We start from the raw sequence: 26,875 nt of genomic DNA, 5'->3' as shown, positions 1-26,875 counted from the left end.
CACGATCGTATTAATTTTCCATGATCTATTATATGTAAAAATGTTCAGCATCATGATCTTTTTTCACGTGTTTAAGATCGTTTTCTCACATTACCTTGACAGATCAATCATCTTTAGAAAAATAATTCAATGGGTAGGTGATTCTGTTACATGCCACTTGTCAACTGTTCACAGAGAGCTTTTTTTTCTCCATTGGTAGTAATTTAAGCTTATAATTCAAAGAGGACTATTAAGACTCACTTGTATTCACTTGTTATTGTATTTACGGTGTGTCAGAACTGTTTAGTGTATCCACACATACTGCAACGATATGTAACGCCAGCCTTTCATTTTGATGTAGCACTGAAGAAACTGATGTAATTCAAAATGTAAAATTATAGTTGCACGTACTTTATCTCCTCCTACCTTTTAGTGTAACACCAGTCCAAACCCTTTCATACACCAAACTGTCTATCACAGAAATGCAATACAGTGTGTTGAGAAACCTCATAAATAATAGCTCAGTTTCTTTTATAATTTGTTACTAAAAATAATGATACTCTATAAAGCTAAATAGAATGTGTATCTAAAACACACACACACACACACACACACACACACACACACACACACACACACACACACACACACACACACACACACACACATATCTAGTTTGGCTAGAAATTCGGATTTTGTATGCATTTCTTTCTGGCTCAACTTGGATCCTGGTTCAGCCTTGTGGTTCAGTCCCTACCCTTCTGAAATAAATGTACTTGAACTATAGACTATGACTATCCGTATTGTAATATATTTTCATTCTCTCTAAAATCACTACACTGAGGACATCTAGAATGGTGTACTAGGTTATCTATTTTTAAAATTGTACGGGAAACAAAATGTTTTAATAATCAGTTAAAATGCTGATTTGTTTCAGTGAAGTAACTGTTGTGTAATAGATGTAATAATGAAATAAGGGAATAAGGAAGGATATTAAATTGGACAGTACATTTATCCTAGCATTCAAGATTATATTCCTCAGTGTGATAAGGGCACAGATGTGAGAGAGAATCAGAATGAGGTATACATGAGAAATGTGTCTAAAGCTTTAGTTAATTTGGGTTTAATTTCTTTACAACAATAAAAATGAGGTAAATCAGCTTTGTCTGAAATGGAGAGAGGTGATAACTTGGTGTTGAAAATGAGAGATGGCCCTTGTGCCTGTGACAGAGAACTTCTGAGAGTCATATTTAAGAAGAAATACCTTTTATTATTCTTGTATGGCTTCACTACTTGTGAATCAGGGATGTTATCTTTGGATACATATCAGTAAAACTGGAGCTGGTTACAGTTTTAGTAACTCAATTAGCATGACCAAGCAAACAAATGCTACCAAAGTCAATATGTCTCAAAGTGTCTTTGCCGAGGATAGGGTATCACACTGGAAATGGAGTTTTATATCACATTTAACGATGGTCTGTTTCTGATTTGGTGTTGTCACATGTTGTGAGGCTAATTTTCCCATAGTTTTGAGGCATATCCATCCTCGCTTTTTGGCAGGAAGTCACATATTTCCGATTACTTAGAAGAAGCATCTTTTCTTATATTCTTGTGTATTTTGTGCAGCCCAGGTCCAACAAAGCAGTGACTCTGCAATATTGCCACCCAGCTACTTGCCAGAGGGCACGGACCGGGGTGAAATTAGATGAATTCACCTTGCTTCAGTGTTCCTCCAGATCTGGAAGGATAGTGGAGGGGAAGAGGAAGTAGGGGATTCCTTCCAGGACTTCCCCCATTTGCTCACTCTTTGCTTGTCCCTCAAAATAGAGTCTTAATTCTGGAGCCGTTGCCTGCGTCAACAGAGCCTTCATCATCTCCCTAGTTTCCTCTTTGAAGGGACAGGATCTGTTCTCTTCCACTTTCCTCCCTGAGAAACTCTCTAAGTGGGCCCCTTCTCCACAAGTTCTCTCAGGGTGGATTTGATTTAAATCACTAGTCAGGAAGACTCAATTTAATAATGGATTTCTACATAAAAGTACATTCTTTTTGGTTGTTATAAACCTTAATACATTTCTTCACAACTCAGAGGTAGATGTAGGTTTCATTTTTAGAAGGTACACACAATACATTTTTAAAGTGATTTATTCTGAAAACTTTTCAGATTAGTTTTACAGCTATATCAGAAAATGAATGATTGCTTGGTTATTTCATTTACCAATGATAATTGAAGCAGATTTTTATGAAGTCATTGGGAGGTGAACTATCTCCAATTCAACAGGTTAATCATTAATATTTGGAGGATTTTTTTGCCATGCTGTTTTAGGAGGAGAACATCACCAGACAGACATTTAAATTGTTGTATTTAACTAAAGCAACATTATTATATATTCTGAATGTTTTTCTTCAACAGCAAACATATAATATTTTAACAAAACAAGCATATACATTTTTGAATTTAATTAAACATTCACTCCAAACTGTGATTGACCAGTTGGTGACAACTGGTGTAGGCTAACCAGGTTTGTTTGACAGCTTGGAAGTCATTAACTGGGGATTCTGAAAATGGAGCGTGAAATCCTGCTCCGCTGATGTTAGTGGAAGCTTTACAATAGACTTCAGTGGGGCCAGGATTGCACCCAGAGTGTCTGAAATGGGAGAAGCTTGGTTTGCCGTCACTTAGTCCTGCCTGGTCTTTTGATGTATGGCTGACACCCACAGGAGAGGGAGTACTCATTAACTACACGCACAAACCAGTGGACAAGTTTTAAAAAATATTTTATTGTACCAACAAAAAAGTCAAATTTCTGTCTTTATTTCCATATTCCGGTGCCTCCCATCACCAGAGCTGAGATCATTATTGAAAGAGCAACTGTTCCTCACTCAGCATGTAATATCAGGAAACAGGCTGCATTCTGTTGAATGTGAAAGGTCAGACTCCTGGAGTTACAATCTACATTGGTAGCTGTTAAAAATGAAAATATTAAACTGTTATGAGTTTAATCAGACCTTAGATATTTATTTTTTGTCGTAGCCAATTATGTACCTTGAAGTTACTGGTCTGCGGTATGAAAATAGCTAGAACCAGAATATTGTGGTGACAGCTAAACCTAATATCTGTTTCTGTAGATTTTGATTTGAGATTACATCTGAAAATACTGCTCCCAATTTGTGCAGTTATTCCCCAAAGCAGATTTTTAATACTGGAATTTTTGATGTTCTGCATTTAGAGATCATAAGATATTTAATGGAAAAAAATATAAAATTGGAGATAATTAAAATTAGAACAATGCTCTCCTGGCTGCTGGAGAGCTTCTGGCAAATATTTCTAACTAAAATGGCCTTGCACCGTAGTCCCTTACACCATTATCACATGGATTTTAAAGTGCTTAGAAATACAAGGAGAGAGGAGTAATTAAGTAGTGTGTGTTCATGCGGCGATGTCTAATATGCTCTAACGTGCTCCTTTTTTTCCTTCTGTGTTAAGTGTCGGGAACATTAAAGCTATATAGCTTGAAGCAGTTTTATCACTTTGTAATGATGCTTTCTGTTTGCGTGGCCATATACCACAAGCAGGGCCTTCTGAAGCTAGGGAATGCTCGCTATGCATTTCCAGATTTGTTCACTGGGACATCACGCCTTCAACCAATCAAGACTGGTGAGCTAACAAGTGAGAGGGACCTCCTGTTGTCTTCAGCCTTTTTTTTTTACTTTGCAGCTTCCAGAAGGACTGATTATTACAAAAAAGCAGCACAGCACTTTGGCATGAGCCTGTGGGGGCTAGAAATCAGAATGGTCACTAGACAAGTCTTAAGCTTTAGAAGGCTTTTAATGAGAGAGCCACATTTTATTTTTTTATACTGATTATAGCGGTCACGTTGCTATGAAATGGTGAGAGAGGGCCACACTGTAGAAATCTCCAAGAAACAACAAAAAAGCTATACATTTTAATTCAGTAATAGCATTCTCTTAAAAAGAAACTAAATAAATACCCAGGTGCTATTACAGCACATTTTGCATATCTTGTATTGCTCTTATTTTTCCTAGTAACACCATTTTATAATACATGTAGGTCCAGCTGTTCAAAAGCAGCCTTAAAAACTTCATTTTTGTGGACTTTTAAGTTTTTGCAACTTGCTAAAATGGAAACTAGTGTACATATATATCAAGTAGTCTGGCATTTTAAGACCGTATTCAGTTTCCGCATGAAAATGTTCCCTTGGGCACGTGGCACCTTCTTTTCACTCAAATCTCACTAAAATACACTTATTTTGGAAAGGTTTTCAGTGTTCATTCACCTTTAAAAAGTGCATTATATCAGTATATAGCCTGCACTGCCTTTAGGTTTGACCATCCTCTGGTGATATTGGTACATTATACATCTGAACTATATTGTTCATGTAACTTCCTTAGACATGAATACTTTCCCAACTCACAGGGAGATTTTGAAGGTAGCATGGTGATGGGTACTGTAAAGGTAGATAAAATAGTGATTTGCATACGCACTTCTGAGTTTTGCCCCAGCAGAAATTTGCCCCAGGAAAACTACAAAACAGCATGTAACATTTTAGAAACCAGTCTGAGGCCCTTTAGAAAATTTCCCCCAAAATGGTCAGAATAGGCAGTGCATCATTCCTGTATTTTTCATTCACAGGTCTTTTGTAAACAAAAAGAAAATGTAAAGCTTGACCTTACCTTTTCTCAAAATGAGCCTGTAAAAAGGCTCCCGTCAATATTTTGGGGGAACTTTAGATAGATTCTCTGCTTTCCTGTGAATTGGAGAAGTCCTTCTGATTTCAGTACACAAGCAGGCCTGCTCAGGTGGCTTGAAACCGTTTAACTGGAAGCCCACTCCCTCTTTAGTCAGTATATAATATGATAGGGCTTCAACAGAATCAGGATCAAACCCACAGCCAGCCCACTCCTCAGCAAAACAGCAAGATTCTCCCTGCTACTTTTGTGGAGACAAATTTCTCTATGTGTAGAGCCCTGCAAATCTTCAGATACCTGCTTTATATCCACGAATATCTGAATCTACAGATGCTTGTTTGCGGATCAGATGTAGATACAAATTTTGTATCCACACAGGGCTCTATCTATATTTACTCCTTATGTGCCAGCATCATGCAGAGCTGAGCCTGTGGAGGGTACGTTAACAGAATAACATTGCACTAGCAACTGCTCAGTAAGTTAACGTGAGCCATTGGAAATAGTGTCCCAGCAAATATACAGGGCCAGATTTTTTAAGGAGTTATGTTGGGGGTCTGCATACAAATATACACCTATATTAAAGAATGTGATTACTGTTGTTATGCATGCAGATGAAGAGGTACTCAGCTACATTTGCACTTACAGTCAATGACTTGAGCCTGGCCCTAGTAGCCTTGAGCTCCCTTTTCTACTAACTTGTTTCCCAGCATCAGCTTACCCAAAAAGTATCTATATGTACACTAAACTTGTAAAATGTATTTGATCCAGTGACTTGCTACTGTGTAAGTACTTCACATTGATCACCGTTTGCAAAAAACCATGAGAGTAAAAACATTAGTGTACAAATGTGGAGGAGAAACATGGAAAATCAGAGCAACAACATAAGACTGCCCGTACTGGGTCAGACCAGTGGTCCATCTAGGCTAGTAATCCAGTCTTCTAAGGGTGGCCAGTGCTAAAAGCTCAAAGGGAATCAGCAGAATAGGGCAACTATCAAGTGATCCATTCCCTGCTGTCCAGTCCCAACATCTGGCAGTCAGAGGGTTAGGGACCCCCTAGAGCATGGGGTTTCATCCCTGGCAATCTTGGCTAATAGCAGTTGATAGATCTGTCCTCCATGAATTTACCTAATTATTTTTTGAACCCAGTTTTGGCCTCAGAACATTCCCTGGCAACGAGTTCCACAGGTTGACTATGTATTGTGTAGCCGTGTTAGTTTATATCAGCAAAAAGAACGAGGAGTCCTTGTTTGTGGCACCTTAGAGACCAACAAATTTATTTGAGCATATTTATTTATTTGTTGGTCTCTAAGGTGCCACAAACAAGGACTCCTCATTCTTTTTGCTGATACAGACTAACACGGCTACCACTCTGAAACCTAATAATTTTTGTTGCCCTTCTTTGTACCTTTTCCATTTCTAATGCATCTTTTTTGAGATGGAACAACCAGAACTACGCTCAGTATTCAAGATGTGTGTACACCATGGATTTATGTGGTGGCATTATGATATTTATTGTCTGTTATCTTATTAGCCTTAAGGGTTCCTAACATTGTTAGCTTTTTTGACTGCTGGGTCACATTGAACGGATGTTTTCAGAGAACTACACACAATGACTCCAAGATCTTTCTTGAGTGGCGACAGCTAATTTAGACCCCATCATTTTGTCTATATAGTTAGGATTATTCATTACTTTACATTTACATTACAATATTTTACATTACAATATTCATTACTTTACATTTTTCAACAAAAGAGTATATTTCCAATTTTCAGCTGACATAATTTGATTTATTCTTACTTGTTTAGCTTTGGTAGATTTTGCTGTTAATGAATCAGCAGTATATTTATTATACTGTTAAACAGTGTCCTAAATTCATCTGGCATAAAGTAACTGTTCTGAAAAGTCAGTTTACCGATTATATCCACTAAAATATCTGCACACATTTAGCTAGGATCTAAAAGTGCATCTAATTGTTGAGCAGAAAAATATAGCTTAACAATGGCTTTAATTTTTGCAATCATAGTAGCTTTCTATTTCAGCATTTTAAAAAAGCCCATCACCTCTTGTAAGCAACTAGTCATAAGTACCTGTAAGCAAATGCCAATTAATTTTAACAAAACCTATTCTATTAAATTCTTTAGATATTTTTTGTAAAGTTATTGAATGGAAAGAAAATTAATTGCACACTACACAGGGTAACTAATGAGTAGGAAATCAGTTATAGGCTATGCATTTTTAAATGTTGGTATTTAAAGAACCTCATACATTCCATTTTTAGTTTTTGTGTTATACAAAATAAGATACTTTTCTGAAGGCTGGGTGGTTCCTTTCACTGCTGCAAGTAGATGGAACTGGGATCCATCATCTCGCTCTCTCTCAGGGAGATGTGTCTACTCTGTGTTCTCCCCTCTATGAGACACCCCTGAGAGTGATTGGGGGGATTTGGGGATAGGGAGCAGAGCAGATGATCAGCTATTCTCCTTGGCATTTCCTCCTGCTGACTCTTTGGATTTTAAAGAGGAAATGCATTCTGGACTCAATGCTACTAAAGGCTACTGCACAGTGCACAGGAGATACAGCTAGTAGTAGCAAGGCTCCTTTGAGCTGTGCTGCTATAGAGAAGAATCAGCAGGGCAGCATATTTTCTCCATGGAACTAGTGGTTTCCTTCTTTGTGCAGCCCCAGGAGCTGTAGGAGTGGGAGACTATGCCCGTTGTATGCTCCCAGGTCCCCAAGGACCCGTCACCAAGGCGAGGATTGCTTGGAAACTCCACGGCGTAAACCTCACCTCAGTGTTTCCCAGCTCCTCTCCAAAGGGCTCTTTCACAAGAGGAAATTATCCAGCTAGTGGTATTTAATTGGTTTAGTAATTACTGTCATTACTACACTAGATTGTAGTCATTATTATGCTTAGCAAATTTTGGAAGCCTAGTCATAGAAGAAACACGTTAACAGTCCTAACTTTTATTGAACGACACTAATGAAGTCATTGATTTAGTGTTTTTAACATACACAAGCTATTTAACCACAATAACATTGACTTATCAGTATGAAAAGTAGAGACGAGTTTTAAATGGGATTTGTCACAGAATACACAGCTTCAGAAATTGGTTGGCGGTATTAGCAACATCACTGTATATGAGAGTGTTAATGTGTTATATAGTATGAAGGAAAGATCCTAATTAAAATCTTGTTGCTAAACAAGTGACAAAGACCTTACAAACAGCTTGAGGCTCCAGGCTAGCCGTTGTTAGGCTTGAAGATCAGACTCGGTCAGTGAATGAGAAAATGTTTATAACGTGATTTGTTTTGTTCATAACACACACAAAAATACAACCAAGCAGCATTAGTGGTTTATTCAGCTTAATATACATACTGCAATTTCTGGATATATTTCATAGTGGCTGCAGGAGTGAGCCATATCATTTAGACATGAGATAATATCAGAACAGGTATGTCTGCATGGCGTTTGACCCAATTAAATTATTAGTTGGATACTAAAGGTGTCTCACTATCATTCAGGCTGAGTGTTTGTGAGGTCTGCGTTTGGCAGAGGACACCGTGGTATTCAAGAGCTCGGAACCAGCTTTTGCTCAAATTGCACCTTGGCCAAGCAGCACATAGTGCTCCCAAAATGTGTAGTTTGGAATACATAGTCCTCTCACTTCTAGCAGCAACAGTCAGGTGTAGCCATTGAAATAAATAGCCTTAAACTGGTGTACAACTGGTTTGAGAGGCAAATTAGGCCTTGATTATTTATCATCCACATCAAAGGTAAAGATTTAAAGATAGGTATGTCTACACTGCACACTAAGCACAGGCTCTCACTCAGGTTTGAGCTCAAGCCCCCCTTCTATCCATCCATACACACACATCAGATTGACTCAAGTCAGCAAGCACTCAGGACTGAGATCCTAGGATGCTGCTCAGGGGATGGACCAGAGCCTGAGTCTCACTCTGACTTGGGCCCAAGCCCTGTCATTTTGTAGTGTGGATGCAGTTCACGTCGCAGAGCTGAGTCAGAAGGTCTGCAAATTTAGTGTGGACATGTTAGCATGGCTGAGAGACCTGGGTCCCGCAATTATAAACCTGGTATGGACACTCAAGTGCACGCTTGGAAACACAGAGACCACAAGCCCCACAGACTCCGGTTTACAGTGCAGCATAGACATACCCATAGTCACACAGTGTATGTGCTTTCTTTTGCAACAGCTAAAAGAGTAGTAATCTCCTGACAGTTTAGCATCAGATTTTAAGATGCTCAGCTAAAATCAATGAGAAGTTTTGACTTCTGCCAGACTGCAGTTGTGTCTTTAAAAAAAATACATGAAGCTCATCACTGACCTAAGTGTAATGCTTGGCTATACTGAAGTTACAAAGGTTCCAAACTTGCCATAATGCCAGAAACAGGTCAATTTGGGAGTCAGATACTCTTTTAAAATAGTGTATTGTACCTGTGTTAATGTGGATCCATAGTAAAAGAATCTAAACTCTCTATTTTTTATATTTCAGCTTTTACCAAATGCTGCCAAGAGTCTGGCTTTCTTATGGTGGTGAAATGTCAACAGGAAAATGCAGCCTTGAAAGAATGTCTAACTACCTAGTAAGTCACCCTGAAAAAAAAAAAATGTATATTGCTACAGTCATGATGCCATTGAGAAACTGGGGCAGGGGACAACCACCAAGACCTTTAGACAATGCCTGAGTTCATTATGTAGCTTCAGGGTGCTCTCAAAAAGGTTCCACATATCTTCAGATGATTCCAGAAGTGAATGGAGATGCTAAGCCTCTTCAAGCAAGTTTGCAAGGTGTCATGACTTGGGCCTTCCACTACTGAATCTAGGTTGGGGTATTTTCTGAAGGAAAGCAATTATATCTTCAGCTTCATGGATCAGGGAAAGCAAGGCATCTTTTACACTAGCATTTTTTCTGAAAAATTTCCCATGGTTGTGAACACTGCTGCAGCTCTGCTGGTGGTAGCAAAGTGCTGGTAGATACTAATATTCTACCATGGTGTCAGAGACCTGTACTGAGCTCTCTTTTGAAGCTCTTGTTTGTCCAATGAATGTGAGCAATGAGTCTGGAAATTTCTTTAGTCTCTCTTGTACTCTATTAGGTGTCAGTATCTGCAGCCAGGCTGTTTTGAGGATTAATTATGTCACTCTAGGGCCGAAAGTCTGAAACTGAAGGGGGAAAAAAATACATTAACATCGTTACCAGGAACTGTAGCAATTACTCTTGTTGGTGTTCAGAACAGTCAGCACCGTGTTATAACAACTTTAAATCAAAGGTATGTGTTGCCAGGCTCAAGTTAACAGCTCTGTTTATGTAGTGGAAGCGTGCATTGCTGTAAATATTAATCTGTATATTAATTGTGGACTTCCTTGTGGAAGTTGTATAAAATAAATCTTGATAACTTCCTTCAGTGGTGTGTGTGTGTAAGCGCTTCATTTCCTGGGGCCTTTGCAGCAGACTGTGGAGAACTCAGATCTGAGTATTGGGCGTACAGCAGATGTGCTACAGCAGGAGCCAGTATAGAACAAATGTGAAATTCAGATTATTGCTAAATCATAAGTAGTGTTTCTAAAAATTAAGGTGAATTGAAAAAATTAGTTAAATCTTCTGTTTATGGGCCCTGTCTTGTTTGTACCCGACTAAACACACTGTGCCCTTCACCATAACTTAGGGCAGATTTGGTTACTTAGGGTTTGTCTACATAATGGGGTAATGTGCTCTTCAGGGATGTGATTTCTGAAGCACACTGAAGTGTTGCACATTAGTTGGTCAGTGTAGATCCTGCTGATGCACACTAAAGGTTCCCTTTTGGGCTTTAATATGATACTGCTTGAAATAGCACTATGTTAAAGCACACCAGCAGGATCTACATTGACCAATTACTGTGAGCTTTAGAAATCACACTCCCCAGTAGACAAGCCCTTAGTTGAAAAAAAGGCACAAATTGTGTATTCCTGCAGATATGAAGAGTGTGTTGACATGGGGAAATAGTCCCCACTAGCGGTTCTGGGGACACACTTATTTTGCACTAAGAGTACCTTTGTGCAGTTTAGCTTAAATCCACTTCCAAAGCTAAACCACACAAAGTATCCTTGTGTGCAGTAAATATCCCCTAGTGCAGAAAATCTATTGCATTTTGAATGCAGACCCTAGCTTATTTTGCACTAACTCCTCTTTTCGAGAAGCCCTCACCTATCCCCTGATGAGATGATCTGCAGTTGTAGTTTTTTAATTAAAACCATTTTAAATATGTAGTGATTAGGTTATTAGCAATAGGTTCTATACATGAATCACAAATCTTGCTTATGAGTAAAAAGATATGTTCAGCTCCTATTACAAGTAAGTATATTATTCCATGGAACACAAGTTATCAGAGTAGTTTTATAGTTGTACAATTGCTTATCTTAAAATTAATGTTGAGAAAATAGCAGCTGGTATCCAGGAAAAATGCAGTGGTTAGTGGGATTGTGATATCGGAAGTAGTTCTTCCGCCATAGTGGCATACTTTAGGTCTGAAAACAACATACTCTCCAGCAGAAGGCAGTGTTAGGGAGGAGACAGATGCAAATTTAAGCTAAGTGCTATTGGAAAGAGGCAAATTCAAAATCAACTTGTGTGTGATCATTAAACTCAAAATATAAAGAGTTATTAATGCTGTAGGTAGCATCTCAGTTCCACAAATGTTATTAACTTCTTTGATTAAGGTAGAAGCCACAATATTGTTTGTTTTTCTTTCTTGTAGTTATAATGATCCAGCATTTTATGAAGAATGCAAAATTGAATACTTGAAGCAAAGGGAAGAATTCAGAGCTACTGGAATTCCTGCTAAACAAAGACAACAGAAGCTTCCTACAAGCATGTAGCTAAATCCTAAAATGAAGTTTGGAAATTTACTTCAGTTATCGACATATACATTGATTTGGTGGAATAGGTACGTTAATTGAATAAGCAGACTCAGTTTTGTTTAAAAAAATCAATTTGTCTGAGGCAGGATTTGATTGAAATAAATGTATCTCATGTTGTATTTTGTGTATTAGGAATAAACTCTTTTATGAATGAATCCAAAATAACTAGGATATATTTTTGACCCGCTCCAAGGGTTTGCGGAACTCTGTCGTGTAGAGTATTTTGAGAAAAAAGTTTTTAGACCAATCCATTCTTACTGAACGTTCTCGTGTTTTACCCTCCCTCCACTAATATTCCTCTCTGTAGAATTTAAGACTTTTTTAATCAAAGGAAGACATTTTGCTTCTGTTTACCCAAGGTAATAAATTCCAGCCACTCTCTCTGTAAAAGAACAATTTAAGGTGTACCTTTAATTTATCATTTAATATTGTTACAGCTGCTGTACAACAAAACACTGTGTATGCATGAATCAGTTAAGTATAGAATATTTTTTCAAGCCTATCTTGGGAAAAGTGCCCTATCAGGAACTGTTCAAACACAATATTTTTAAAATTCTACTTGTGACTATTTTAACTCTGATCAAATTATTTTAATGTCTGTTTTTTATTACTTAGCTAAAGTGTGATGATATAGCTCACTGCTGTAGAGATTATCATTAAAAGGAGTATGTAATATAATAACTAAAGGTGTAGTCAGGCCTGCACAGAGCACTGCTTCTGAGAGCATGCCATCTCAATCTTCATTACAGTCCCTTCTGCCCACTTCTATATCTAGGGCTACTGCCCCATTACTCATGAGCCCTTTAGAGTACTTTCCTCTGCTCAGGAAGCTCACATCTTAAGGAAACCTCTTTCAGAGACAGAATGCAACTGAGACACTGGCAGGAGCATAGTTTAAGGAAAAGGTATTCTCAAAGGTATTCTCAATATCAAGGTTTCTTTTTAGAGAAAGCTGGATTGTGAGAAAAGACTTATGGGAAGAGAGGAAAAGAAACAAGAACATACTAGGCTAAAGAAGTCTCCAGAAGGGAGACAAGGCATGAAGTGTAATGGGAATTTTAACCATCACTTAAAAAAAGAGCAGACCATGCCCCAAACAAGATAATGCTAGGAGGTAGGAAAGGGTGGTAGAGAAGAGCAAACAAGAGGCATTAGGATTTATTTTGAAGTTTGCATGATGGAATGAATGGTCCAACCTCGGGAGGGGGAGAGATGACTGGTAATCTCTCTCTTTCTGCCAGGCAGTGTTACTCCATTTCATTTATTTTTAAACTCAGCATCTACAGCTGGAATAGAAGGTGTTAGCAGATCAAGATATTGGTTTATAGAATAAGAAAATGGCTGCCACAGTCTGAAATTGGTCTCAGAAAAATGTAGACCAAGAGCACTTCTGTCTTTCAAAGGGGAGAGGTTGCTTACTGAAATGTCAAAACAGTTAGTTTTGTATCATTCCTTCCCTACCTTCCTGTTTCAAAAGAAGTGATAATGCTTATATCATTAAAAACCCAGTTTACACAATGGAACTGAGTTGCTGCACTTGTGAAATTATTGTGGATGGTGGTAAGTAAGCAACCAAATAATACGTGTATTAGAAACAAAGCTATGGGTAAGGCAAGGATCTAGTAATAAATCAAGGAAATGAAAGTGGTAGACAAAGCCAGACTTGTTTCTAGATACGTTATATAGCACTTTCTGTCTTTGCTTACTGTTTGAAAGAAACTCTCTTTAAAATGCGGTCTTGCACTTGGATTACTGCATCTGAAAAATCCAAGTGGGGGGGCAGGGGGAACAGGTGTGTTAGGTAAAAAGATAAAACTTGAAACTGTAGTGTTCTGTCTAAACAAAGGTCAGCTTGGGGGTGGCTATGTTTTGGGGAGTTTGTCTCTCTAGTAAAGAATCTGCTTGTAACTTTATTTTGAAGAGAATAAATTTTACAGCAGGAGACTTACATGCACTGTTAAGACCATAAATTTCAGAGAAGCAGCCGTATTAGTCTGTATCCGCCAAAAGAAAAGGAGGACTTGTGGCACCTTAGAGATTAAATTTATTTGAGCATAAACTTTCGTGAGCTACAGCTCACATCGTCAGATGTATGCAGTGGATTATTTGAGCATCACAAAAGCTTATGCTCAAATTCGTTAATCTCTAAGGTGCCACAAGTCCTCCTTTTCTTAAAACCATAAGTGTGTTTCAAATGAAGAAATTACTTGAGTATGCAAGGCTCTGGGAAGCTTCTACTGCTTTTCTCCCACTGAAGAGGTTTGTCCAGTGATTTTTGTATTTAATTGTTGGCTGTTAGTACCTTTTATCACCACAGAGTAGGGGTTGGGTTGCTCCTGAATTATTGAAACGGAAAGTCTGCTTGGTCATGTGTGTCCTTGAAATTTGGAAATGTGAATATCTTAAATTATAGGTAGAAATTACAGTCCTAGCCTCCTGAAGCCTATGCCTATTACTTGAATAATCAAGAACACTACCCTTTTGTTTCAGTGGCATTTAGACTACTGAAATCAATGGGGTGTAGGTGTACCCTAATGAACTGGGAAGCCTGAGAACATCTGCAGATCGATCTAGCAGTGACACCTATTAAGGGTTGCCTATCACTTTTTCTATTTTAACACTCTAGTTTCAGTTGCCAAGTTAAGTATATGCTAAGGTTTTCTACATTTGCTGTCTGGTGCAGGCAGATCTTTTTGGGAAGTTTCAGCTAAAGAAGATAAGCCATTTCTGAGGATAGGAAGAAGAGGTTTTTTTTTCAATATTAATTCCAACCATTTCTTTGGAGAAGGAACTTAAAGTTTAGCAGTAGGATGGCCTTTGGAACAGATGCTTTTTACTGTCCCTCTGAAAATCCATCAAGATTTGTCCAAATTATAAATTGCTCAAAAATCACCATTTGCACATGTTCAAAGAGCTCTTTAGGGGCTTGCTGCTAAAGTCTCCAGCAATTGACTCTTGATCATTCTTTTAAGGCCTGTGGGACTTAGCCTCAGCATTCACCAAATGCACAGGCCTTCTACTAACCAGGTGCCCTGGGCATGCTCCCAGGCCCCACTCAGCCTCTTGCATAGTAGGAGCTGGAGCTTCAGGGGGGACAGATGCACCAGTAGATAGGAATTTCTCCTGCTGCCTAGCAGAAGATATCCCAAGCTGAAAGCCAAAAGATGACCTTCCATTCACTAGTTTTAATTTTGTTTGCTTCACAGTTCTGATGCAACAAGCCTTTCCACTCGTAAGTTAACCATTTTCCTTCTGTTTTACGGATATGGTACCTGTGCAGTTGTCCAAGCTCACTGCTGGCTGAGCAGGCATTTGCACTGTCTCTATGCCGGCAGGCCCAAATCTCATTGACTGAGCTATGCTGACTGTTCCAAACCTTGACTTGACTACTGTCAAGCAGTAGCTCCTTGCTTTGTTCAGTGTCCAGGATGGGATGCCAGCTGGGTTCTGTTCCAGGGCAGTGCACATGCAACTTTAACTGATCAGCTGGAAGGGTGGTGAGCGAGGGCCCTGGCAGCAGAACAAGTGAAGTGCCTTCTTACCGTACTTCCAACCAGGGCGGGAGGTGAACTCTGCAGATGCACCTCCAGACTGCACTGACCAAGGATGACAACTGTGAGTGGGGTGCAGAAATGGGACAGGCATGTTAAAGGGACTTTTGGCTGATAGACTGAAAAAGACACTGCCAAACTTATTTGGGGGTGGGTCTTTTGCTGATGGTTTATGTTTATGAACCCTGTTTGTGATGGTGTTTTCCCAAATTAAAGCCAGGTTATGTCCCTCCTTTTATTAAAGTTTCTTTTTTACACTCACACTCAATGCTTCCCCTCTCAGAAACTGCCTCATGGGTGGGCTGTAATTGTCCTAGGTTACAGGGGGGGGGGAGAAGAGAGATGACTCAAGCTGGTTTTGTTGGAGAAACCCTTAGATATTGAACCTGACCCTTGTTGCTGTCAATTCCAACAGCTTTAAGGCACTATAGTGGAATTCATGCAGGTAAATCCTTAATGTTTTGAAAACCTGGCAGTTAAGTTGAGAGACACAATGGAGTCTGAATATAAAGCATTAAAGTGAAGGAGACTAATACATTGATCTATGTGAGATCAGCAAGTCTGGAGTATGTCAACTCAAGGGTCTTAAACCAGTGTAAGATCAGAGTCAAGCCTACTATCTCCCAAAACTTGGTTTAATGAGAAGTTATAGAACCCTTCAATTTTTATTTTAATATTGTAGGTGCTGCAAACAGTTGGTATTGACTGAATATGGATACATCATTGTCATTCTGTAGTTACTTTTTTTTTTCAACGTGAGCCAGAGCCAAATACCAGCAGAGTAACAGCAGTATAATCAATGGAATTAGGCTAACTATCTGGTTCTATAGTTTGCTTTCTTGTGCCTTCATCTCTGCAGTATGCCACAGAGTGGCTCCTGTACAGGACTGAAATGACAATGCAGCCCTATCCCTCTTTTTTACCCTGCACTGAGTTCAGGATAAAAGGGTGGGAGAGATTCAGATTTCCCCCTTCACCATGGAAGATTTAGTTGTACACTTTTCCAACATGTTAATTCCTCTTAGCACTGTGACATCTTAAGTACAGTTTTCTATCTTAAAATAAGAGGGAACCATCACATAAAGAGAGCCGTTCTGAGCACTTACAGCAGACAGCTGCAAGCCCCCAATGCAGTGAGGGCTTCGGTTGAAATCCTTTTAGGACTGCTTGTGTGGTACCTACTTACTCATCAGAAAGGGTGGTACAGTTAATTTTTGCCTATGAGAGTTTCCCCCCAAGTTTTGATTTTAGTTTGTACTATTCATTGGAAAAAAGAGACAATCAACTTAAAGGGACTTAAAAAAAAAATCTAGCCTTGCAACCACTACACCAAGTTTATTGTAACTGGAAGAGATGAAACAAAAAAAACCCATCTGTTCACTTTATACATTTGGCAGCCTGTTAGGGGAAGCTAGTTTTGGTGCTTCACTTCTCTTCCCTCCTTGGCCTGGATATTTCACACAGCAGCAAGGGAGGAGAAAAAAAACCCACAAAGTCAGTAGACTCAGGACAAAAGTTTCTGAAACTATTACTACCTTTTGAATTGAAAGGGGACAGTGCCTCTAAATTTCTACTATGCCAGTGTTAACTATTAATAAAAAAAACCCTAGGAAATAAGTGACTTTCCAGATACTTAGTATGCAAGCAACTTGCTTTATCTTCACTTGATACAAAAAGCAACAAATACTAACCATGTTTTTCCAACAAAATTTCAATATTCTGTGACACTTTCATACTACCACCATCAAGGATGAGTAGGGCTGTGAGCCACAGCTGTGACCAGTTCCTATGGGTCATGAAATTTAACACAATTTGACTTTTCCAAAAGTCTTATTTTTAAAATCATACAATTTACCCATTTTCAGAGGAATTTTTGCTTTCTGCTTCCATTTACATATTGATCAACTGGACTGAATTTTGATTTTTCTTATACAAAAAACCCCACTGCAGCCATTCTTTACCTCTTATGGCATTAGCATGCCATTTGTGAGCATGTTCAATAAGAACCTTTGACTTCTGAAAATGGAAAAATCCTTCTAACCCACAAAAAACATGATTTAAATTGCTCTTCTTAGTCAAGATTTGATTGCAGACTTCAGACTAACAAATGCATGGCCAGTTCCCCAATGACTCCAAACCCAGAGCTTCCCTTTTCAAGGGTTATGGTAGAGCTGCTTGGTGCTCTTAGTGGACTGCAACTCCAGCCTACAGCAAGCCCCCCCTTGTCTCACCTGTCAGAATCTAGCAGTCCCCTTCAGTGAGTACTGCTTTTCCTTCCTCTCTTTTCCCTCCGCACATACCTGTAGCAGAGGCCTAAGCATAGGGGCTTCTTTGCACAGAGAACAGAGCAGCTTCATGCTGAAGTGCAGCCTGGCTGTTTATAAAAGGTGAAGAGGACAAGATTGGAAAGGGGCACTTTTGGAAGAGGGGAGGAAGAATAAGGGAATATAAAGGAATGTTCTATTGCCTAAGACAGCCAACCCCAACTACCTTCATGTACCCAGGAGGAGAATACTCCTCCACCTGTCAGGGCAATCTGTGGAGGTGTACACTCCTCCTAAGGGCTAAGCAGGTACCTTGAATTTAATTTTTTATATTTTCACTGATCTGTGGTCAGATTCAAATTCTTCCCTGTTTTGCACACAATCTAAAAATAAGGAATTGACAGAGCAACAACAAAGGAAACAGCTATGCTTGCCAAAGCAAAAAGGACATTTATAAGTGAAGTCCATTTCAAACAAAAATAAATTTATTTAAAATTTTACACAACAGGATTCCTTCCTTGCATAATTCCAACTGTTAATCAGGTTGATGGCTGTTGAATACATTAAACTTACCAAAAATCTTTGTAAACCAGGGAGTAAACCCAGTAAATTACATTAAAACTAGATATATTATGCAGCCACATGAGAAATAGTTTCTGGTGCTTTGTTATTACACAGGTAGTTGGTTCTATCAGCTAAAGCCTAGCGACTTGGATTTGTTTTATGCATATTGGGGTTTGTTCTATTACTTTGCAAGAGCTTGTACTCCCTTGAGTCAGTCATGTTCACTGGTCAGAATAAATTCCAGCATCTGACACTATTTCCATTAATCACAGACAAACCAGGATACGTGAGCAAGATAACAGAAAGATAAAAACATATCTGGTGAAAGGTAGGCATATTATTTATGTATGCTGTTCACTAATAAAATAGATGGTATCAAAGACATTCTTTTGACTTAAGATAGACAAAACTCCAATACATAAAAAGGAGATGGATATCATATGAAGTACTGAATGCATGGGGGAGGGGGAGCAGTGGACCTACATAAGTCATAGTGCCCACATTTCATCATACTTTTAATAGTACATCACTGATGTGACTAATGCAGCCATAACTTTCCTACAGAAGTTACTCGCTTTTTTTATATTTTACTGCTCAACTGTTGTGAAATCCATTTTTTCTTTACATTGACCTTAAGGTGAATTGGACGCTTGTTCCCTGTATACAGGGAACAATTACCAGTACTGATCATTTTACTACCAATTAAACTTTACATTCACTCAGAATATGAAACACCCAATGTAGAATTTTCCTCAAAAGTATTGTACATTTCAACCATTTCACTTTAAACCTGGTGTAAGAAGCAAACTGCTCTACCAAAGAGCAAGACTTAACTGCCTAGAAGTTTCCTTGGTTTAAAGAGACATTTATCTTTATACCAGCTAACCACATACATCAGAATATGGACAAAACTGTGTAAAAGTTGGCAAATTTATAATTTGAAACACTAGTTTTCTACACAACAGATGAAAAACCCTACTGATGTGGCACAGTTGTGTATTTTGAACACTGACACTTAACATCTGAGCTGCTCAAATTAAGGCTTCTGTTTCTGTGACAAAAAAAAGTTGGTGGCCTTAGAAATCACAGTTAAAGTGAAGATTTTGGTGATATACAACTGGAGGCACACAAAGACCATTGCATTTTGGTTAGGGTGATTCTATAACAGGCACCAATTTCCTCTCTCAGTGGAAAAAAATAAAAACTATGTCCATGAATTACAGCTTTCAGCAGCATCCATGTATGATCTTTAAATACTTACAGTAATGCCAAAGAAAAGGTGCCATCGAAACAGTGTATCCTAGCAGTTTTGGTTTATACATGTTACATAAACATGATTTTGGAAAAAATCCTATAAATCTCACCTTTTCCTCCTGGCATCTCTCACACATTATAAATCCAGTGACTGTTCCTAAACCAGAGGGGGTAAAAATAACATTCCAATTCCATTACTTTACCTGAGAGTTCCATATCTGAAAGACATTTCTGTCAGAGGTAAGCTCACAGCTTTCAGAGGTTTTTAACACAGGATACCAAATGTCTTTATGAGCAGTGTTACATACATACAGCGAACTGAAATGCGGAGCTGGATTATTTTGATTTATTCCAAGAGTTCAATATTCAGTCTGTGTAATATTTGCAAGTGTGTGTCCTGTTCAATATAAGAGGACCAAGCATTTAGGGCCGGATTCTGATTTGCTTATACCTCTATTACCAGTGTAGCTCCTTTGATTTAGTCCTGATCTACAGCAATGAGTGATCAGGCCACCCATCTTGGAACAAGACAAAAGACGTTACCTCCACATTTCAGCTAACTACTTTTCTCTTTAAAAAAATTCTAGCACTCAGGTGCCTATTCAGAACCAGCCCCAGTCTCTCTCAGAAACTACTTAGCTCTTGTGCAGGCAGTTTTGATTACACTGATCCAGGTAATCTATTGGATAGTTTGACAAAGAGGATTTATTTTTCATTTCCCAAAACATTGTCTCACTAGGTTTTGGAGGGCTTGGGAATACCCAGGAATTATCTTCCAGAGAGCTCTTTCCATAGGAGTTTTGTTCATGACAGGTGGTGCTGCCAATCGCCATGGGTCTCTCATCTGTCCACGACTGGAGATTTGCCTGTTCAGACAGGATTTTTACATCTCTTGCGAGAGGGGGAGCTATGGCATTGCAGAGAAGTTTGTCATTTTGTGAAAGAGAGGTTTTTTTGTAGACTGCCCCAGAAGAAGTCAAATATAACTTTGTGAGGTTCTTCTCCACGTCTTCAACACATTGTACTGGTGCACAAGTAGACGCTGGAGAGAGAAGACAACTAAATGTAATTCTTAATTTATGGATCTAGAAGATATAGTGTACATACATTCAGAAATGTACCTAGGGTAACAGGACAACTTTTCACCTAATGGATCCCATATCCTGCTTTTGAGTGCCAATTAAATCAGAGTTAATTTTTATTCAAATTTATTTTGCAAGTTTCACCATAACTCATTAAAATAGCACTCTCTCAAAAACCCAATCAACTCGTTCTCACATGGATGTGAGAGAGACTTGTGAATCTTTGGAAGTTTGGTGACACAAGTATAGAGTGCTGCACCAGGATGATCTGTGTGGACTCAAATGTCTGATTCACAATGGTCCCTTTTGGCCTTGGAATCTTTGAATGTTGCTTGCCTGCAAAGAATCTTGCACCTTATTTCATTGTCTCTCAATGAGCTGCCTCCTGCGGCTGCCAGGTCCTGAACTCATCCTCAGTCCATGAAGCAACAGTGGGGAGATGGCATGGAGCTTACTGCTTCTCTGCTCAAGGGCCAGGTTTCAAACAGACTAAGAAGGAGAGGACCTTTTGAAAAAACAGGCAGCAACTATCCAGAAATAGAAATGGGACTGGCCACATGTTGGGTGAGTATGTGACAAGGAGTGGGTGGGACTAAATTGCCCATATCACCTCTACTTCTCTTTAGCATTTCACTACAAATTTAATGAAGATTGTCAGATCCTACAAATTAAGCACTCCATAGAGAAGGTGAAGTTTCCTACAACAGCTAAGAATCTAGAATACAAACTCTGGTTTATAAACACAACACTCAGAAGGAACAAACAGAAGAGTCAGTGCAGGATGTAGCGTCATCCTGCCAGGGAACGTGAAAAAAAATGGTGACCAATTAGCAAATTTCAGTAAAAAACACTTTCGAAGGGCTGGTTTGTTGCATCTGGAAGATACAGTTAGGAAATTTGTGACTCACCCCATCTGTGCTGATAGGTGTAAGAAGCAGTGCTTGAGCTGTAAGCTATTCATAGGTACAAGGACAAATGGCAACCACGTACTATACTGCAAAAGCTGTGAATACTGGGGCTGGTGAAGCTTTAGGGCAGATGAAGTGTTATTCAGTCAGAAGCGTAGAAAGGGAATTGTATTATTACTCTTTGGATATTTCTAGTTAAACTGAACCTTCTATCGACAGCCAAGCTAGTGGTAGCATAGCTATTCATCTCAAAAAAAGTGCGGGATGATGCAACCGGTCTATTGTCTGTGACTAACAGTCTGGGTTATAACTAGTTAATAAAAATTTCAAGGTCAATATTTCTGATAATCAACCTGAAAGTACTTTAATCTCTCAATAAAATTACCCAAATTTCTATACTCTAAGACTAAGATTATTTGACAAGAGAAGCATGCAGAGCCACTTAGGCAGCCTTGTCCTACTATTGAGTAGTTATATACACAACATATACTATGTTTGTTTTGTAGCAGTGGATAGGCCCCATCAGGACTGGTGCCCTCTTGTATTAAGTGCTCCATGAGGAGTTGCTGTAGTTTGCTTACGAGCATGTGTGAGCGGAATACTCACATTCAAGGAAATGGCCTACTGAGAACTAGATGAAAATTGTAAGGATGAGAAAATACACCCAAAAAATCAGTACACTCCAGTGGTCTGGAGCTAGTTCAGGCCAGAAACTAGTGGTTGAAATACTGAGATAAATTCTGAGGAAAATGTTTGTTTCCACAGACAGAGGGCATTCTAAGTGAGAGCAACAAAAGAGAAACGTTCCATTTCATCCTTCCTATGAGGCATTGAGAGAATTAAATAGTAAACAGTATAAGTTGGCTGTAGTCAAGATTTGACCAAACTGTATCAGCCCAGCAAGACAAAACAAGACTGGACTGTCAATTTTTTTCCTGAGATAGCAAAAAATATTCCTAAATAAGGAAGTTGCTTCTAAACACATTCAGCAAAAGTGTGTCAATTCAGACAGAGTCCTACGGTGGATCTCTCTCAATATTTAAGAGTTATATAATGCCCAATTCATGCAAGGAGCTACAGCATTATATAGCCTTCAATCTTAAAATTTGCTCATGTTCTACTTACTATATGTTAAGGTACTGAAAAGCATCAGAAAACACCCCACTTTCTCATTGTTTTTCATCCACCATTACATTAAAGATTTTCAAAATGCTTCAAGAAGCCATGAGCTGCTTTTCGTGAACAGTGTCTCATATGTGGATAAATGGAATCCACATACGTGTTGCAATGGACATTCTGTTGGCAAGATTAACATGTCGCATCAATTACTTTGAACTCTATAAATTTCTTGCTTACCCTCTCCATTCTCTAAGGAGTATGAAACAGTGTTGAAAAGTAAAAGGCGCTCTGAAAAAAAGCCTCACTTCTGCTATAGAACAAACTTCAAAAGTACTCAGAAATGGAACTTACAATAGTGAATAAAACAGTGTGGGAAGGAGAGGAAATTCATTCTACTCCTGCCCATAACTTTTTGAACAAGATTCAATGGACATTGACTCAATACTTTCTCCAAAGACATTCCAGATTCTACCAGCCTTTTCCTTAAGAAAGATACTGCTTGGGAACACACTATTCTACATGTGTAAAACATTCTGAAAATATAGTGGTCCTTGTAAAAGAAAGAGAAAGCAATTCAATTCTTTGCTGTTGTCATAGGGTTTCCCTTATATTAATTCACAGTCTAGTCACTTTTACCTCACTGTTTTACTTGCCCAATTTTTGACTCAACTCAACCCTAAAATATGCAAGGATATCATTTTAGGTGGTCATGGAATATTTGGAAACATTTGTTAAAGGGAGGATCATGTTTGTCTATTAGCTCTCTTAATTCAAGAAGTTTCTTTCCTCATCATCATCTCCTCTAAAAGCCAATTCGTGTGCAGAAGGAGATAAGGAGTGCATGAACACAGTTATTAGGCAAACTGATTTTCTCCCATAAATAGTCCAAGACATGGTTCAAATCAAGGTTATACTCTGCATGTTAACAATGCAGGTGCATCGTGACTGCACGGCATTAATACGAGACATTGATGAATCAGTAAGCCAAGTCCAGCTTTAAGATTGGAAGCTTACAAGAAGGAATACAGCTAGATCAGGGGTAGGTGACCTGCGGCACGCAAGCTATTTTCAGTGGCACTCACACTGCCTGGGTCCTGGCCATCCTGCATTTTGATTTAATTTAAAATGTTTAAGAAGCTTCATTTAAAAAACCTTATTTACTTTACATACAACAATAGTTTAGTTATATATTATAGACTTATAGAAAGAGACCTTCTAAAAATGTTAAAATGTATTACTGGCACAGGAAACCTTAAATGTGAGTGAAGAAATGAAGACTCAGCACACCACTTCTGAAAGGTTGCCGACCCCTGAACTAGATGCTTGTATGTGCCAATAAATGATTGTGGGCAAAGAAACCTACGAAATAAGCCTGGCAAAAATCCACACACCCCAGCAGACCAATTTATGTCGTCGTCTTCTATATCCCTTGAAGCACAACTCCACTACTGACTGCAGAAAATGCTGCTGCAATGAGTTTTCTGGTGGGGAAATGAATTGTTAGCACTTGTGCAGATGAGAGAGAGACAACAGCCACAGAACCACTACAGCAAAGCAAATGCATGCTTCTTTACGCTACCATCACACAACCCTGGCCAGAACAGACTTCTTAGGACTAGAGAATTATTCAGAGTCCACACAATCCTTGATTTCTCTTCTGAAATTGGATGTTAAATCTGTCAGTAGCGTACCTTTTCAATGTAGACAGACACTCATCCAGTGGGAACTGGACTGAAGCTACCAACTCATTTCGTAGACTACCTCAGATAGTGATCATCAGTCACAGAACAGGACCAAAGTCAAACTGATGCCCTAGAGGTGAATCCCATTATCAATTCCTTGAGCCATCCAATTCTGTATTAGCAAAGTGTTCCTCTAATATTTAGCCTTTTGGATCGGTCATCTGAGCTCTCTGACCTGTTTATATCCTTTATCAAAGAAGTGCATCATCAAATGTCGTCACCAATCAAACATCCTATAAACAAGTGACTGTTGCTTATCCTATTTATTACCTACATTTGGAATTTCCTACTCAGTGAAAAATAGAGATGCTGCTACTCACTAACCGAATGATCTCTTCTTTAGCTTTCTATCATTAGATCACAGGTGACAGTGCCAAATATCGGTCTTTTGTAAAACCCCTGCATTGGAAGGAAATATTACACACAAGAGTTGAAACAGAAATAATTTCAGTCAGCAACATATAAAATCTGCAGTAAACCCAGAGCAATGGAAATGACCAATTTTGTCAATTGTTTTTAAGAGGGTGGTGGAGGTAAACCAGTTTTCCAGCATCAATATTTTGATTACAGGGAATGTCATCATCTGGAGTTCTATTTCACTGGGAGACAAGTTTTCAGAATGTTTTCATCAGTAGTAATAAAAATTATAGCTACATGGAAAGAGTTCAAAATCTGTTCCTGAATTTTAAAATGCTACCAAAATGTTTTCTATAGCTGATACTATTAAAGAGAATTCATTTGAAAAGTGAAATCTTTGTTTTGTTTTTTTAAAATATGAAGTAGTTGTGGTAAAAAGGTCAAATATGAGTAAACTTAACACCTCAGCCTTGTACACATCAGCGACACTTGACTGAGAAAAAAGCCACAAGGGGAACAGAATACAGTACTGAAGAAAAAAAAAAAAAACAACACATCAGCAACACCTTTATGTGTGAAGCTGACCAGTATGAGACAGAAGCCAAAGCAGTAAAGGGTTAGGCTGGAACTATAATACACTCTGGCTTATCAACTTCAATTGATGAGATTTAGATAAGATATGATAGCTAGTTTCTCTTTAAAATGGTGTAGCTTGGATCAGTGGTTTGTATTTGTAAGGCTTATTCCTGCAAACACTGACTTGCCTTTCTTGGTTGCAGTTGGGGTTTTCAATTTTCGTAGAACCTCAGTTTGCACTTCAGTCACCAGATGCAAGTTAGACATTTCCCTCTTCAGTTCCCAGTATGCTTGCTGCACATTTTCACTGAAAGACATTTTAAAAAGTTAAATTTCTGCTCTCCTTGCAACTGGTCTCCCTGACTCTACTGCAGTTCTTAAGAGTTACAAAGAAAATATTAACACTGAACAATGCCTTTTTTGCTTAATGAGTATATTCTCTTTTCAGTTTTACTAAAGAATTGTTTCAATCTGACATTGCCAGTGGACAATATAGCCAGTAAGGCAGAGGCCATCAGATTATGTGCTTGCTAGTGCTTAAAAACACTGAACTAAAGAAATAATTCCAAAACTCTCCAAATGGCAAATTAAGATTAAGAATACTCTGCTAGTTTCACATCTGAAATTAAGTTTAATCCTGATGTAAAGCCAATACCCTCAAAAATATCCTAAGTACATATTTCAAATACACACACTGGATACTATGAAACAGATCTGGTAAAGAAATTAAATATGAATTGCTTTGTTTGTAATTTAGCAAATTGCCACACACAAACTAACATCATATTCCAGATCATGTTAATGGATCTACAGTATTAGTCTAAAACTAAGCATCTGATATTTCAAACTTGCTATTTTAGTCTTCACACCACTCAGTTTGCCACAGTGATTTCAGATTAATTAGGTACTTGATACCCAAATTGCTGAACACATGCCCAGGCCAAAATTAAAATAATGCTTTATGTCTGACTGGGCTGCCTCATGCTGTTGAGTGTAAATCAACGTGATCAGACAGTGTAAGTTATCAAGAACCAGTTCTCATTTTTGGTGGTGGACAGGGAAAGGAGTGGGGACGGGGGAGGGGTGGGAAATGTGGTGGGCAGAGCTGTTTTGTCCTCTAAATATTCTTGTTATTTAAGGCAGTTATTATCCATGACTTAAACAGGTAATCAGCAAGTCAAATTTTGCCAAGAATGAATCAGAGAATGTCTAAGCAAAAATATATGATAAAGAGCTCTTTATTAATCTAAATTTAGCAGATTATTCAGTCTTCAGAGTATTTTTCTGATATTTAATAGATGCTTAAGAAGGTACACTTAGTGCCCCACTGTGAGCTGTAGCTCACGAAAGCTTATGCTAATACAGACTAACACTGCTGCTACTCTGAAACCTGTCATTATTTCAGAACATAATTTTATGAACCAGATTTTCAGAAATGCTTAGTACCCACAACTGTTTCTGTTTATGCAAGTACATGAAGACTATTTTCAGAGTGCTCAGTACCTTGCAGCTCCTACTGAAAACAATAAGAGCAGCTGAGAGCCAACCTGGTTTGAAAACCTATCCCTGTACTTTCAAATGCAATAATTAGATAGCATCATTCATGCTTCTACACATATTGAACAGCAACTGTATATCAACTACTGTTTTGAAAGACCTCCTGGAATATTTTAAAATATGCATGCACTGTTACCTTTGATATAGAGGCATTGGGCTACTACTGCTTTGACAGTCAACTGCTGGCCACAGAAAAGCCACAGCTTTTTTTAAATTAAGAATCCTGCTCTAACAAAATCCTGGGATCACCACAAGTTGCTCAGAAAGGAAGCTACAGCATTAGTGTTTAAAA

The 26,875-nt window shown here is 38.5% G+C and overlaps 2 protein-coding genes across 5 annotated transcripts in view; one reads left to right on the top strand and one right to left on the bottom strand.

The window, feature by feature from the left end:
• Positions 1 to 11,774, top strand: part of CMC1 (C-X9-C motif containing 1) — a 62,549-nt gene extending 50,775 nt beyond the window's left edge. Inside the window, exons 1-3 of one of the 2 annotated variants that reach the window (XM_077811247.1) lie at positions 3,499 to 3,634; positions 9,202 to 9,292; positions 11,447 to 11,774. In XM_077811247.1, the coding sequence (XP_077667373.1) occupies positions 3,514 to 3,634; positions 9,202 to 9,292; positions 11,447 to 11,567 (333 nt within the window). In that variant the 5' untranslated portion in view covers positions 3,499 to 3,513 and the 3' untranslated portion in view covers positions 11,568 to 11,774. Of the gene's footprint in view, positions 1 to 3,498; positions 3,635 to 9,201; positions 9,293 to 11,446 lie in introns of those variants that run through there. The other variant, XM_077811248.1, reaches the window with a different exon arrangement.
• A 6,113-nt stretch (positions 11,775 to 17,887) lies between these two features.
• AZI2 (5-azacytidine induced 2) overlaps positions 17,888 to 26,875 on the bottom strand; it is a 45,549-nt gene continuing 36,561 nt past the window's right edge. For all 3 annotated transcript variants that reach the window (XM_077811245.1, XM_077811246.1, XM_077811244.1), the window contains 2 exons: positions 25,215 to 25,333; positions 17,888 to 20,284 (listed from right to left, as the gene is read on the bottom strand). In XM_077811245.1, coding sequence (XP_077667371.1) covers positions 19,878 to 20,284; positions 25,215 to 25,333 — 526 coding nt within the window. In that variant the 3' untranslated portion in view covers positions 17,888 to 19,877. The remainder of the gene's footprint in view (positions 20,285 to 25,214; positions 25,334 to 26,875) is intronic.

Source organism: Eretmochelys imbricata, chromosome 2 (assembly GCF_965152235.1).
Source record: "Eretmochelys imbricata isolate rEreImb1 chromosome 2, rEreImb1.hap1, whole genome shotgun sequence".
Classification (NCBI taxonomy): domain Eukaryota; kingdom Metazoa; phylum Chordata; order Testudines; family Cheloniidae; genus Eretmochelys; species Eretmochelys imbricata.
This window is presented reverse-complemented; position numbering and strand designations above follow the sequence as displayed.